Raw genomic sequence first — 13,966 nt, 5'->3', positions numbered from 1 at the left:
CAATAAGAAGCAAATAGCAAATAGGACATAACTCCTAATCCCTCAAGCTAAGGTTAGACCGAACACTTACCTCGAACTTCCACGGCCAACTCAAGCCTCAAGTAGGATATTTAAGTTTTTAAGAAGGGTATTTTAGTAATTCAACTTTTTAATTAAAGGCTTCCCACTTTTAATATAACTAGTCTTGTGGTACGCGCGTTGCGCGTGTACCTTGTGGCGCTAAGTAAAAGATTTTAAAAACCCACATAAATATTATTAAAAATTTTGAGTTTTGTGTCATAAAATAGAATTTAAAGAAAATAGTGTGAATTCTTAAAAATAATGAATGTTCATTCCATTTTGCTAACTCAATAACGAAAGATATATTGTTCCACATAGCCTTAATTGGAAGTCTATTCCAATCATTCAGCTATGCAGTATTATTATTTAAATGGAATTTGTATCTAAAATTCTCTTTGTATTAGTTAACTTTAAACCCCCCAAAAAAATTCATACAAGTTTGGACTCTACTTCAAATGATATTATCGCAATTAATTTACGAATGATGTTGATATATGGCCTTGGATAGCTTTGTCACAAGAACAATCTTACTATTACTACTCATACTTGTCTCTAAATTTGTAGTTATATCATAATCAAAGGAAATAATTAAATAAGGTAAGATGTAACATGATTTTAAGTTTTAAATATTAGGATTTATACCATAGTTCAAATAAATAAAATATTGTTGATTTAAAAGTCCTAATATTTAGAATTTTAAAATTAATTAAATTTTCACTTTATATAAAAAAATCCTTATTTAAACCATACAACATAACTATAATATCTTTCATGGCCCTTTCTCTAATATTTCGGAAGAAGCTTAAAATAATTAAGAATTTGAGTACTTTCAATTAAATAATTCAAGAGAAATTAGTCATNATCTTTCTTGTCCCGTTGGAAATATTTTTCCAATGTATTTACCTACATCTGTAATTTTGATTTGTTATTCACATTAATACTCAAAAAAATTAAAAAAAAATTTATGCTGGGAAAAAATTCATAAACATCTACAAAAGGGATAGAAATTATGAAAGATGAAAGTATTATGTTCGTCTGGTATTTAATTTGAGTATGATTCGTCAACGCATAGTCAAGTCAACACAGTGCAAAGGATTTTATAAGAATTATATTTATGCTACATAGGCAAATAAGTACATATTTTATATTAATTAATTTTAAAATCTTATATATATATATATATATATATATATATATATTATGATTTGATACCTCAAATAAGAAAAGTCTAATAGATAAAATTTAATTGATTTTAAAGTCTTAATTATTAAAAAATTAATTATTTTTCACCCATTAGTAAGTATTCAGACGAAAAAAATTATCTGACATCGTTCAATAATAATCTCAAATAATACTTTTTAGGACATTAAAATCAATTAAAATTTGCTTGAAATACTCAATAGAGCTCTTGATGCTTACCACGCACCTAAGTAATTTAAAGGCTAGAGCATTTTGCTCAAGCTTTCAGTTAATTTTTCCCTCACATTTTTTTTGGGTTTTCCTCAATCACGATATCAATTATAAATATTTTAATAATTAATTTTTATTGTTCAAAACATATAAGATATACAAGAGTTCGAAAATTATTAATATTTTTATAGTTAAATTTTTTTTGTTCAAAATGCATAAGATATATAAAAGTCCAAAATTATAATTTAAAGGCGTGAGTAAACTTGTTTATACTATATGCAAGTTTCTACAATATTGCATTGTAAAATAATTAAGAAAAGTTAAATTTGTTCCATAATTAAGAAGCGTATGACTGCCATACTCTTTTTCTTACAGTTATGTTACATAATTAAAGAAAGGATTTTTAGATTTTATAATCCTAATCGATTTAAAAGTCCTAAATATAAGACGTTAGTTTAAATAAGGAAAGATATTTCAACCAAAATTTTATTCCATTTCAAAGTCTTAAATATTAGGAAAATAATTGTAAATGACTATTTTGTCCAGTGTAAACTCTACTATTAAAGGATAAAAAAGGCAAACGACATTTCGCTTAGTGCCTTCATGCTTTTAATATAGTACTAGCCTTAGGGTACGCGCTTCGCGCGTGTACCTATGTATATACTCCCTCCGTTTCATATTAAATGAGGTACTTTCCTTTTTAGTCTGTTCCAAAATAAATGACACATAAATTTGGAAATAATTCAACTTTAAACTCCTCATTTTACCCATTTGCCCTTAATGAGAAGCTTTTATAACCACACAAAAGACATGGCCCCACAAAGCTTCACCTCTTATTTATTGATAAAAGACGTAGAAAAATTCTTAGCTAGTGATAAAAGACGTCTAATATCAAACAAATGGTTAATGTTATTATCTATTATATTCGAATTTTAATTAGAAATTGATAAGTTAATTACCTTTTGTTTGTCTTACTTTAATAACAATTTTCAATATCAAAAATACGTCTTTGAAAGTGCATGTCAAGATTGTGCATATTTATTTTTTATCGGATGCAAAATATAGTACCATATTTATAAGTAGAAATATGTTGATTTTGAACTCATACCTAGTTCAAATATGGAAAATATTATTAACAAAAGTCCTTAAATTAGGAAAATAATTAAATAATTATTCCTAAATATTAGACAGTTAATTAAATGTTATTCCTAAATATTAGGAAAATAATTTGATATGACTATTTTGTCTAGTATGAACTCCATTTTTAAAGGGTAAAAAAGGGAATAACATTTCGTTAAGTGTCTTCGTGCTTTTAATATAAATTCTAGTTTCTATGTACGTGCTTTGCACGTATATCTTGCTAATTATTAAAAAATAAGATGAAATATATTCTCTTCCTCTAACTTTATGTTTAAATCAAATATTTTCTCTAAACTATAAATAATAGATATATTTCAATTCTTTTCTCAAAATATGCCAATACAGCAACAATTTTAGTAAGAAAACGTCACATCATTTTAGAAATTGAGACAATACTATACCCTTATGATTGTCAAGTTATAATTTTACTGCCTCAATTTTTTTCTGTAATATTTTTGTCTTTATGAAAGAAAGCAAACATGGTAAGTCCTAGAAGGATTTTAGTTTTAGAAGCAAACATGGTAAGTCTCTTTAATTATTCATCGTGAACTTCAAGTAGTAATTAATGATGATTACAATTTTATTCCCATAAGAAATATTATACACCGATGAACCGGAAAACTCGTCGCTTGATTGTATATTCCGGGCTAATTTCCAACTGTAGATCAAAGCTTAGTCTTGTAGTACCATTGGTGCAATCAAAGTAACAGAGAAACCTGAATATTCACATGTAATTAAAAAAATATTTTAGCAATATCGTAAATATAATCATTGGAAATATACCAATTGTAGAGTTATAAATTCGAGCAAAAATAGAAAAAGTAACCTTCCATGTGATAAGCTAATAAATTTAAGTTGTGTCATCTAAGAAGTTAGAGACACCAATTGGAGCAAATTCATTACAAAAAAGAACTATAAATACTAAATATGCAATTCATGGTTCATGTTCCAAACCTGATCGACCCTTTGAATAGACAAAGAATCGTAGAATATCTCCTAAGTTGTTGTCTCACGACAAAGCAAGGATAAGTTAGTGATGTTATCCCAGAAGAATCTGTAAAGAAAACTGAGCATTTATGAACAATAATAACAGCATATTTTACCAAACAGAGAGAAGTTCGCAATGAATATCGAGGAACTCTAGCAAACTTGTTGAGATAAAACTGTAGCAACCTATTTTCCAAATCCAGAACAGAATCAACCCACATGAAGGACAAAAAAGGCTTAAAGAGCATGAATGAGATCTCATCTACTTGAGAAAAAAAAAAAAAAAAAACTATAAGAAAAAGAAAAGAAAGAAATTAACCATGATCCAATTTTGTCAGATATGTCCAAAGGGACACCAATGATTCAACAAATTTAAATCCTATACAAGCCGGAGAATAAAATATCAAGCATACACCAAACGATAACTGGACTATGTATATTGTTGTCCAAAAAGGATTAGGCTACTATCCTCTTATGTCTGAACCTTACGTATTTTGAAGTTGGAGAAATGTCTGTAAAAGGAATATTGGCATACAGGATTAAAAACGTAAATATAAAATTAATTAATGTATAATATGTAATCGATTCCTAATTGAATTGAGACTTAGAGGAAAGTTTCCTTTGCCAGCACGAATTCTTCAATCTCGTTACTTCACAAAGTTATTCCTTTTGCAAGCTCAAATTGTTCGATTGCGTTCCATTACAAAATTCTAATAAAATTTGAATTGGTTTCAAAATCCTAAGTATTATGAGGTAAGTTTCTTAATTTTACAATTTTATCCAACATGAAGTTATTTATATGAAAAAATAATTTAGTTTTGAAGGGTATAAAAGTCGATCAATATTGCAAGGATATTTTGGTCCTCTAATATTTAGCACGAAACATTTGTACTTTTATAATAATATAAATAGATATAGATAGATAGATAGATATAGATATAGATATAGATAAATAGATTATTTTAATTGTACATACTAAATTCACGGACTAAACAAAGTAGAACATGACACATTGAGATGATCTTTCTTAGGTAATCTGAAAACCTTGTACCTCCAATCCTAAGGTTACGAGCGAATCACCAAAAGAGCTAAGTGGAAAGCTCTTGACGAGGGGTTAAAAAAATTATTAAAAAAGAAGGTGATCAACATCACCTTCCACGGGTTTAAATAATCTCATGTATTGAAAAAAAAAAGTATGGAGAAACAACTATCGTGATGACAACCTTGCTACAGACAAAGGGATAATGAGACGAGAAACCATCTAATGCTTCTCCATCTTACATCCAAAAAAATAGAATTAGACTTATTTTCGCCTTCCTATTTTACATAATGTTTACCTCGAAAATCGTGAGCAACAATTAAAGATGATTTGTAGTTTTACAGATATATGATTTTATTCTAATACTAGTGAATATACAAGTTATATTAAGTTAAAGTAGGAAGAATTGATGAAGCAAACCAAGGTTGTTAGAGCAATGGGGACCTCGAGCTCGGTTATCACGGGGACCTCGAGGTGAGCTAAGAGCCAATGAAGTATAAACAATAAAGCTGAAGAGCAATTTTGGAGCACAGTAAACTAGAAAAGCAGAGTAGAATATTCTATTGCAGTGAGTCAGATGTTTTTACAAATATTGTGGTCCCCTTTATATAGGAGGGAAAAACCCTAATATAGTACATTTCCAATTATGACAAAGAATTCTATTGGTACAGCTATATAACAACCTAGTACGGACTTGTACCATTTCGTACAAATCTTATCCCTTAATTTATACCCTGATCCACATATCCTTGAGAAATTCCCGCTCTTTCTTGAGTGTCATCGAAAATGTACTGCCCTCGAAGCAGATCATGGCGGGTCTTCGATTTTCTCCCCCGAGGTATGCATTTTCCAGTCAGATCTGGTCTTTACTTCGTGCTACCCCGAACTCAAGCCCGGGGTTCCATTCAGACTTCGAAATCGAGCTCTCCGATTTCGGCCGTATACAGATAATCGCCGCGTTTCTTAGAATGAAATGATATGAAACGTTTTGAATTCCCGAAGTTCTTTATGATGACATCACTCTTATGACGTAAGCGTTGAAATGAGCGAAGCGTCCCGTCGGTTCTCTTTCCCAAAAGCATTAAATATGCATCAGAGCCGGTCGGCCATCAATATTAATGAACCGTCGCCGCCTTCCTCTATATATACTCGTTTTCTCTTCTTATTAGGGACTTTTCCATCTTGTAACACCTATTCTCTTCTATACGTCTCCTTTTCTACTTCCAGTTCCTCCACCGCATCGGTTCAAACCTCGCTGGCTTATTTATTTTTGTCTCCTTCTTCTAATGAACCGATTGCAAAAACTTCCAAATCCGTTCCTCAGACAGAGGGAAACTCCACTTCCTCTTCCCGTCCGGCCGGTGGTAAGTCGACAGCGCTTCACGAGCTCGTACTGAGCAGATTTTCTTTACAAAAAGAGTTTATAGTCGAGAACCCTCCCGGCGTCCCCGACCGTCGAGAGCATGCATCGAGTTACATTAGGTCAATTGAGGAAGGGCACCTCGATGATGTGAGGAGAGAGTGTAATTGGGAAGCGAAGGTCGTTCTGCAAATACCTTCTCGTGGGGAGGACATCACGACTTACGTAGAGGGGTTCCTGAGTGTGTATACATACCCCTTCACGCTGGGTCCCCTCGACTCGCTCGTGCTTGAATTTTGCCGAAGATATAAAGTGACCCTGGGCCATATTCATCCGTCCTTTTGGCGCATCGTAATAATAATGAGGTTCTTCTCCGAAAAAGATGGGCTCGAGTTCACCCTCAGCCACCTCATCCGATTATATCGGCCTCAACATTTCCGGGGTTTAATCAAACTTCAACGTCGATCGACCAAGTCCTTCTTCGCCAGTAACGACGAAGGCAAGGATCAAGGTTGGATGAGTCGGTTCGTTCGGGTGAGGACCGTTGATATTATTCCCGAGGAGTTCTTGTCGTTCCCCGAGGAATGGAATTTCGAACGTGAGTGGGATTCTTTTAGTTCTTTTCCGTAGATTTTTGCTAATCTTCGCGTACTTACTTATTTCCTATCTTTGCAGCGGTTCCGTGGATGCCTAATGCGATCGTCGACCTTGAGGACTAGGTTCACAAACTAGTTGCTACTTCTCCATACGACAAACGCAAATGGCGGGACTTGTCGAAGGGCAAGTGGGAAGCGAAACACCACGGTACGTGTCATAATGTTTCTTTCTTTATTAGGAACGTCTTTCTTCATGTGACCTGATTCCTTTGTTGCAGGTAAGGTGAGTTCTTCGAAATGAGGCTGCCCCCTTCCGGGGAGGAAGTAGGGCCTTAGGCTCCGAAGCCAAAGGAGGATAACAAGTGAAAAAGGTCTTCGAAGAGAGAGGACACTAAAAGACAAACAGAGCCCGCTCGGAGGCGTAAGAAAAGCGTCGTTATCCATGTGGATGTTGACTCGGCCTACCAGTTCACGGACAATGACGGTGACGAGATGGAGGGCTCGACACTGGTGACTCGAACCAGGAAATCTTCCAAGGCTTTCAAGTCTGCTGAGATCGGGGCCCCTAGTGTCAAAGAAGGAACCTTAAAAGAAAAGGGGGATGAAGGCCCAGCATCATCTGACGTGGCAACTGCTTCTCAGACTTCTGGAAATGCTCCAAAGGGAGCGAGCTTCGAAGCTCCTCTGCCTGAACAGAGCGCCTTGTGTGATCTCCCCGAGGCCATGACAGCAGGTCTGCCTTCGTCGTTTCCGGTATTTTTCGAGGGTACCATCAGGGATGCTCCAAATGTGAAGGCGTCCGAGCTCGGCGGAGTCCCGAGTGAAAACAACCCCTTCCAGGGTTACTTTGCTGGGGTTGATTAGGCCGGTCCCGCGGATGCGAGCTCAATCTTCGAGGAGGCTCAACGTCTCTACTTAATTGTAAGTCTTTAGTGGTATTGATATTTCTCCAATGCCATACTTTTCTTCCTTTGTCTAATTGATCATTCTTTTCCTTTGTGTAGGCCTTCGACAAATTGAAGACCGAATTGCGTCACAGTGAAGTTGAATTACGTAGGTCTTCAAACGAGGAGAAGACCCTTAAGTTTCTCCTTGACAAAAAGGAGGAAGAACTGAAGCATCTTCGATCAGAGTTGACCGAAGCTCGTGAATACGAGAGCGAGTTAGAAAAGCGGGTAACCTCTATTCTGAAAAAATACGGGCTACCTCTCCCGTCTTCGGAGGCTAATACTTCAATGTCTCAGCTCCAGTAAAAGCTAGACATGATTGGGCAGCTCCGGGGTGAGGTCGATCAAGTCTGAACCGAGTGCAATGAATGGAAGGCGAAGATGGACGCCCTCGTTGCGGCAAAAGATGATGCACTGGCGAAGGTATCATCCCTCGAGGTTCAACTTCGGAATGCTCAAGGGAGAAACTTGGTTCAAGCTGGCAGAATAGCCGAGCTCAAGGCTGGTTTTGTGAAGGCCAAGGCAGAGGTTGTGGAAGTCAGGGCCGAGGCCAACGTAATACAAGCCAAGGCCGACGGGACGGTGGCCATCTATTTGAAAGATGCTACCGATGCTCAGATGGAGTTGAGGGAGGCTTCTGATCAAGAGAAAAGAAGCAATGAATATGTCCGGCACCGATCCCGAAGGGAGACCCTCGAAGAGATTCATGCTAAGGGCTTTGATCTTTCCGATGAGATAAACCTAGGTAAGGCAGATGAGGCCGATGCCAAATTTGTCCTTTCCTCCAATGATGATGATGACGTCGAAAGTGATGAAGAGGAGGGGGCTGCCGAAGAAGTTACCCCGGGGGAAGAGGCTGGTCCCGAGGAAGCGACAGGTCCGGGGGGGAATGCCCCTCTGGAGTAGAATTTTTTCTATCTTTTTGTAATTTTTTTTGTTCTGTAGGACTCCTGTGTAATATATTTTTGCATATATAAAAAAGAGTTTCTTCGATCGTTTGCCTTCAATTTTTCTTCAGCATTTGTTTATTTTTTGATGTCTTACTCTCTGCGCGTTGAATCAAATTCGGGGTAGAGTAGACCTTAAATTTTGTATTTTGATCGACGATCGAAAATAAGTTACCCCTTAAAGTTCGATCTTCGGCTAAGTTTTAGCTCGGGACTTTTGAGTCCGAGCTAGGTAAGGTTTTTGAGCATGGTGTGCTTCGGCCTTAAAGCTCTTTAAAATTGTCCCTTAGGCTCTTTTAGGTTGGCCCTTAGACTCTATAGGTGGGGCCAACTCGGCCTCTAAAATGGCTATAAACTTTTTCCTCTTTTCGGCTAAAAGACTTAGTGAAGATTTTGTATGCCTTAGCATGTGTTTTTTGTACCCGTTTGGGTTTTTCGAAGGTTCGATTAATTGGAACCTTGTTTGTAATTTGATATGCAATGTTAACCGAATACCTCTTGAGGTTTTTTCGAAGGCTGATATTATCGAAGCCTTCGTGTTATTCGAGGGCTGAATATATCGAAGCCCCTTATAATTTGCTTTTGCCGAGGGTAGCCTGATTTAACCGATTTTTTCGAAGTATATGAAGGCCTTTTTTATGGCGGAAGTCGGGACGTCTCTGAGCCGCATTATTTCGGCCGTAGCCTTTTATATGACCGTAGTCTTTTATGTAGCTGTTGCCTTTAGTCCCCGAGTGTGATGGCCTCGGCCTTAATATCGAGGAGATGCCTCTTTGAGGTCTTGTGAGCTCGAATGTGCCTCTTTGAGGTCTTATAAGTTCGAGTGTGCCTCTTTGAGGTCTTATAAGTTCGAGTGTGCCTCTTTGAGGTCTTATAAGTTCGAGTGTTTGATGACTCGATGTGTCTATTGTCGATAACAGTCCCCGAGTATTCGGGTGCATTCAGGGTTATGGCCTTTGAGCCGTTAAATGTGAAAACAGTAGACTTCTTTTAGGCACAAAGTGTTTTGATATATTTTCAAATACTTGATACACGCGTACATGTTTTGCCAAAGGGGGTTCGACTATTCTATATGGACAGTTTATTTGACCGTTTGGCCCATTACAACATTCCCCTATCGAGGCCTCCCTTGGCATGGATTACTTTCTTCGAAAATGCATCCTCCGAGGGTAATTTGAATTGCTTTCCTCGAGAATGCGCCCTCCGAGGGTGATGCCCCCCAGTGTTCGAGGTTGATTGAAAGAAACCTTGAATACTTGTTGAATAATCCTTAAGTAGCATATAGGTGTTGCCTCGTTAAAAACATTGTCGGTAAAACCCATTTGGGATAAAACCCGATCTAAGGGAAAAAGAGTACAATTAAAACCCAAGGTCTTCGAGTTGAAAAGTTCCTCGATGTTTCCAATTGAATGTCTCAGTAGTAATAGCGAGCAACGATACATTCCAATTGTTTGGCAGTTGCTCGCCTTCTATTGTGCTAAGTNATCCGAAACTTCTTCGGGATGGGCTTCGGAGCCGCACTTTGGGGGAATGGTTTTTGCACGATCTTCTTTGAGTCCAGTCCTTTCAAAACCGGAGGTGCTCCCGGTATTTGGTCGACCCTCGAGTTGTATGTTTCCACCTTTTTGTCGTTGTCCTCAATCCTTTTTTCTCCTGACTCGATCCTCTCCGTGAGTTCCTCGAGCATTTTCATGACGGTGGGGTCAGTTACTGAGCCGTCGTTGCTTGATCTTTTCGGGGTTGGCTCAACACGCTGAGCGATTTCTCGCCCAGCCACGTTCGGAGTCTTTTGCTGACTTTGCAACTGAGCGATAGCAACTTGTTGCGCTTGCAACATCTCAAAAATCACTTGTAGACTAACTTCTCTTTCTCCTTGAGCCTGTGTCCTTTGAGCGTCAGGTTGATCCTCTCCGCCTACACTTCCTTCGACATCAGTGTCCAAATCGACGTTCACGACAATGTGTGAACCAACATCGACGGGGTTTGGTGTTGGTGCTACCCCAGGGTTTAGCTGTGGAACACCGGTCCCTGCAGCTGTGGCATTGTTTTCTCCATGTGATCCGAGATCGTCGTTTCCATGCACGGGTACGTTTGGCTGAGCTAGACATATCTTAGCCTGAAATCAAAGAATCTTTGACAAGAAAAAGTGTGAAAAATATCGTGTGTTATCAGAAAACTAGCACAAAAATAATCACTATTATCTTTAGCCCCACGGTGGGCGCCAAACTGTTTACCTCGAAAATCGTGAGCAACAATTAAAGATGATTTATGATTTTAATGATATGTGATTTATTCTAATACTAGTGAATATACAAGTTATATTAAGTTAAAGTAGGAAGAATTGATGAAGCAAACCAAGGTTGTTAGAGCAATGGGGACCTCGAGGTGAGCTAAGAGCCAATGAAGTATAAACAATAAAGTAAAGACAATAAAGCTGAAGAATAATTTTGGAGCACAGTAAACGAGAAAAGCAGAGTAACATATCTATTGTAGTGAGTCAGATGTTTTTACAAATATTGGGGTCCCCTTTATATAGGAGGGAAAAATCCGAATATAGTACATTTTCAATTATGGCAAAGAATTCTATTGGTACAGTTGTGTAACAACCTAATACGGACTTGTACCGTTTTGTACAAATCTTATCCCTTAATTTATACCCTGATCCACATATCCTTGAGAAATTCCCGCTCTTTCTTGAGTGTCATCAGAAATGTACTGCCCTCGAAGCAGATCATGGTGGGTCTTTGATTTTCTCCCCTAAGGTATGCGTATTCCGGTCAGATCTGGTCTTTACTTCGTGCTATCCCGAACTCAAGCCCGGGTTCCATTCAGACCTCGAAATCGAGCTCTCCGATTTCGGCCATATACACTTAACTTATAAATTAAAGATTATAATTAGGAAATTTTACAGGCTATAGCTAAATAATACACCATATTATAAACTAAAATATTTTAAAAGTATTATTATTATTATTTATAGCCACTTTTTATATTTGATAGTAAAGTACAAATATATACAACTAATCCCTCAACTTTTCTCTCAACCCTATCTCTTCTCCCTCAATTCTCTTTCCCTTTTCCATGTCTCTTCGGCAAGGCCGTCGTCTTCTCCGGTGACTCACCGCCATGGCCAGATTTGTTCAGATTTTCGCCGACTCTGTTTCAGATTTCCTTCTTCTCCGGTGAATCTGCTTCAGATTTCCAAAGGCTCAATCCGTAGCCATGGCCAGATGTGTTCTCCTAGTCCCTCTTCACTTCCACCATCGGCAGTCTGCTATCTCCATCGCCTCCGACTCTTAACTCGACAGAGAGAATAGATCTGAAACTTCCAGCACGGGTGAATTTACATCTAGCTCTGGTAGCTCGGTGAAGAGAATAGATCTGAAACTTTTCAATATGGATCCATGGCTTCTTCTCCTTCTTTGTATCTCACATCTTAGTTTTAATACAATGTATACAGTATTTTTCTTGGCCGAAAGACGCTATTTCCGGTGAACTTTCTTCTCTTCTTTGCTATTGAGTCACATACAATAATACAAATACATAGTAGTATATACAAATATACTCAAATACATAGTATTATGTACAAATATATTGTATTTTCGCCTATATATATGTATTCTGAAGGTTATTTTTTTGTGGAAAATCCCTGTATTTGTTGAATTTTTGTTGTTTGAATACAACCGAGTTAAAAACAGTAAATTAAATATAGTGTAAAAGCAGTTGTGAATGAATATAGTGAATTGAATACAACCATATATCACTGTTTTGTGATTTTTTATTGTTTGAATACAGTCGAATTGAATACGGTAAATTGAATACAATTTAAAATAGTTAAGAATGAATATGGGTGAATTTAATACAGTATACACAGCCGAATTGAATAGAGCGATATTTCTTAATTTTTTGTTATTTGAATACATTTGAATTCAATATAGTGAAATTGAATACAATGTAAAATATATAAGAGTCGTTATTATACAACTCTAATCCCTGTTTTTTAGGCAAATTACCTCACTGTATTTATAAATACAGTCGTGCAAATACATGGAATACATCACAATAGTAGCTGTAATCCCTATTTTTTAGGCGAATTACCTCATTGTAGTGGTAACGAAATGGTTAAAAGTAAATAGTTAACCACCCATATTATCCACTAACGAATGAGTTGGATAATGAGCTTTTTAAAAACGGGTCAAATATGGATAAGAACCACATTATCCATTTAGAAAATGGATAACCAATGGTAACTAATGAGTTTAACTTTCACATTTGTAAAACCTCAAATTGAGGATTCCTCAAGTTTGAGAGACTATAAATTCTCCCAAAAGTGATAATATTCAAGAAGCCATGGATAATATGGTTACCCATATTATCCGCCGGTTAATTTATTTTTTATCCGTATTAAATATGGACCGGATCGGATAATTTATCCGTTTTTTCATTATCCCTTTTTGACCCGTCTCATATCCGACCAGACCCGCTCGTTTGCCACCCCTACTTCATTGTATTTATAAATACAGTCGCGCGAATACATAAAATACAACACAGTAGCAGTGAAATTGTAGTTACGGCCAGTAAATATAATAATTATAGCTATAGCACGTTAATAGCCACTTAACTATAGTGGTTTCTGAAAATTCCTCTTATAATCATGACACCAAAAATTGCAGTTGTTTACTCGTACTTTGACAACCAAGTCAAGTGTAGCGGGCTGATTTGTGCAAATAACCACTTTTGGTGTCTTGTATTTAGACGGGTTAAGTCTACAACAGTTTTTTTGGACTCAAAAAATAAAAATATATGGAAAAAAAGACTTAGTGACAAAAATATATATAGCGCTTTTTGGAACTACGCTATACTTTAACAACCGTTTGGGCAGTTAAGTATAGCGTCTTTTAAAAAAACGCTATATCTATAAAGCCTTTTTGAAAGACCCTATATGTATAAAGCTTTTTTGGAAGGCTCTATATATATATATTTTGTGGGCTCACCGTTAACATCCCTCTTTCTTTGTTCTTGGCATCCACATGGCTCAGGAAATGCAGTTAAATAGAATTTAATATACCAAAAGAGGAGTAGAGTGTTGGATGGTGCAATGGTTAAAGGCTACTGTAAAGTTGGTTTTGTCCTTGAGTCCAAGGTTCGATTCCTTCTACCAGCATTATTTTATTTTCCTATTTCTTTTTCATTATTTTGTTTAAGTATTTAGATATAAATACTTTAATATTTATAATTACTTTTCAATGTAACTAAAATAATTTAATATTTATTAGAAAATTATGATTTTTAAATTCATTTAAAGTAAAAAAAAAAAGAAAGAAAAGAGAAGCCTTTTACTATTTCGTTAAAAATCTACCGACATTTTTAATAATTGTTATTTTGTATTATACGTAAAATAAAATTATTTTTTTCTCCTTTTATCTTCAAATTAGAATTATGATTTTTATTTTATAGTTAAAATTTTCATAAGAGAATAA

General features: G+C 36.2%; 1 protein-coding gene across 3 annotated transcripts; it reads right to left on the bottom strand.

Annotated features, from left to right (window-relative positions):
- LOC109226363 lies at positions 3,055-4,091 on the bottom strand. 3 transcript variants are annotated; one of them, XR_002068043.1, is made up of 3 exons: positions 3,917-4,091; positions 3,565-3,664; positions 3,055-3,326 (listed from the first exon to the last, which is right to left on the bottom strand). XR_002068043.1 is itself a non-coding variant. In XM_019391143.1 (2 exons), the coding sequence occupies exons 1-2, from the start codon at positions 3,843-3,845 to the stop codon at positions 3,209-3,211; spliced, it is 399 nt and encodes a 132-aa protein (XP_019246688.1). In that variant the 5' UTR covers positions 3,846-4,091; the 3' UTR covers positions 3,055-3,208. The 3 variants fall into 3 exon arrangements, 1 of the variants encoding a protein (XP_019246688.1); XR_002068044.1 differs by lacking the exons at positions 3,565-3,664; positions 3,917-4,091 and adding an exon at positions 3,437-3,549; XM_019391143.1 differs by having other exon boundaries at positions 3,565-4,091.

The sequence above is a fragment of the Nicotiana attenuata genome, chromosome 5 (assembly GCF_001879085.1).
Source record: "Nicotiana attenuata strain UT chromosome 5, NIATTr2, whole genome shotgun sequence".
Classification (NCBI taxonomy): Eukaryota; Viridiplantae; Streptophyta; class Magnoliopsida; order Solanales; family Solanaceae; genus Nicotiana; species Nicotiana attenuata.
Note: the sequence above shows the minus strand (reverse complement) of the source record. Positions and strands in the feature narration are given on the sequence as shown.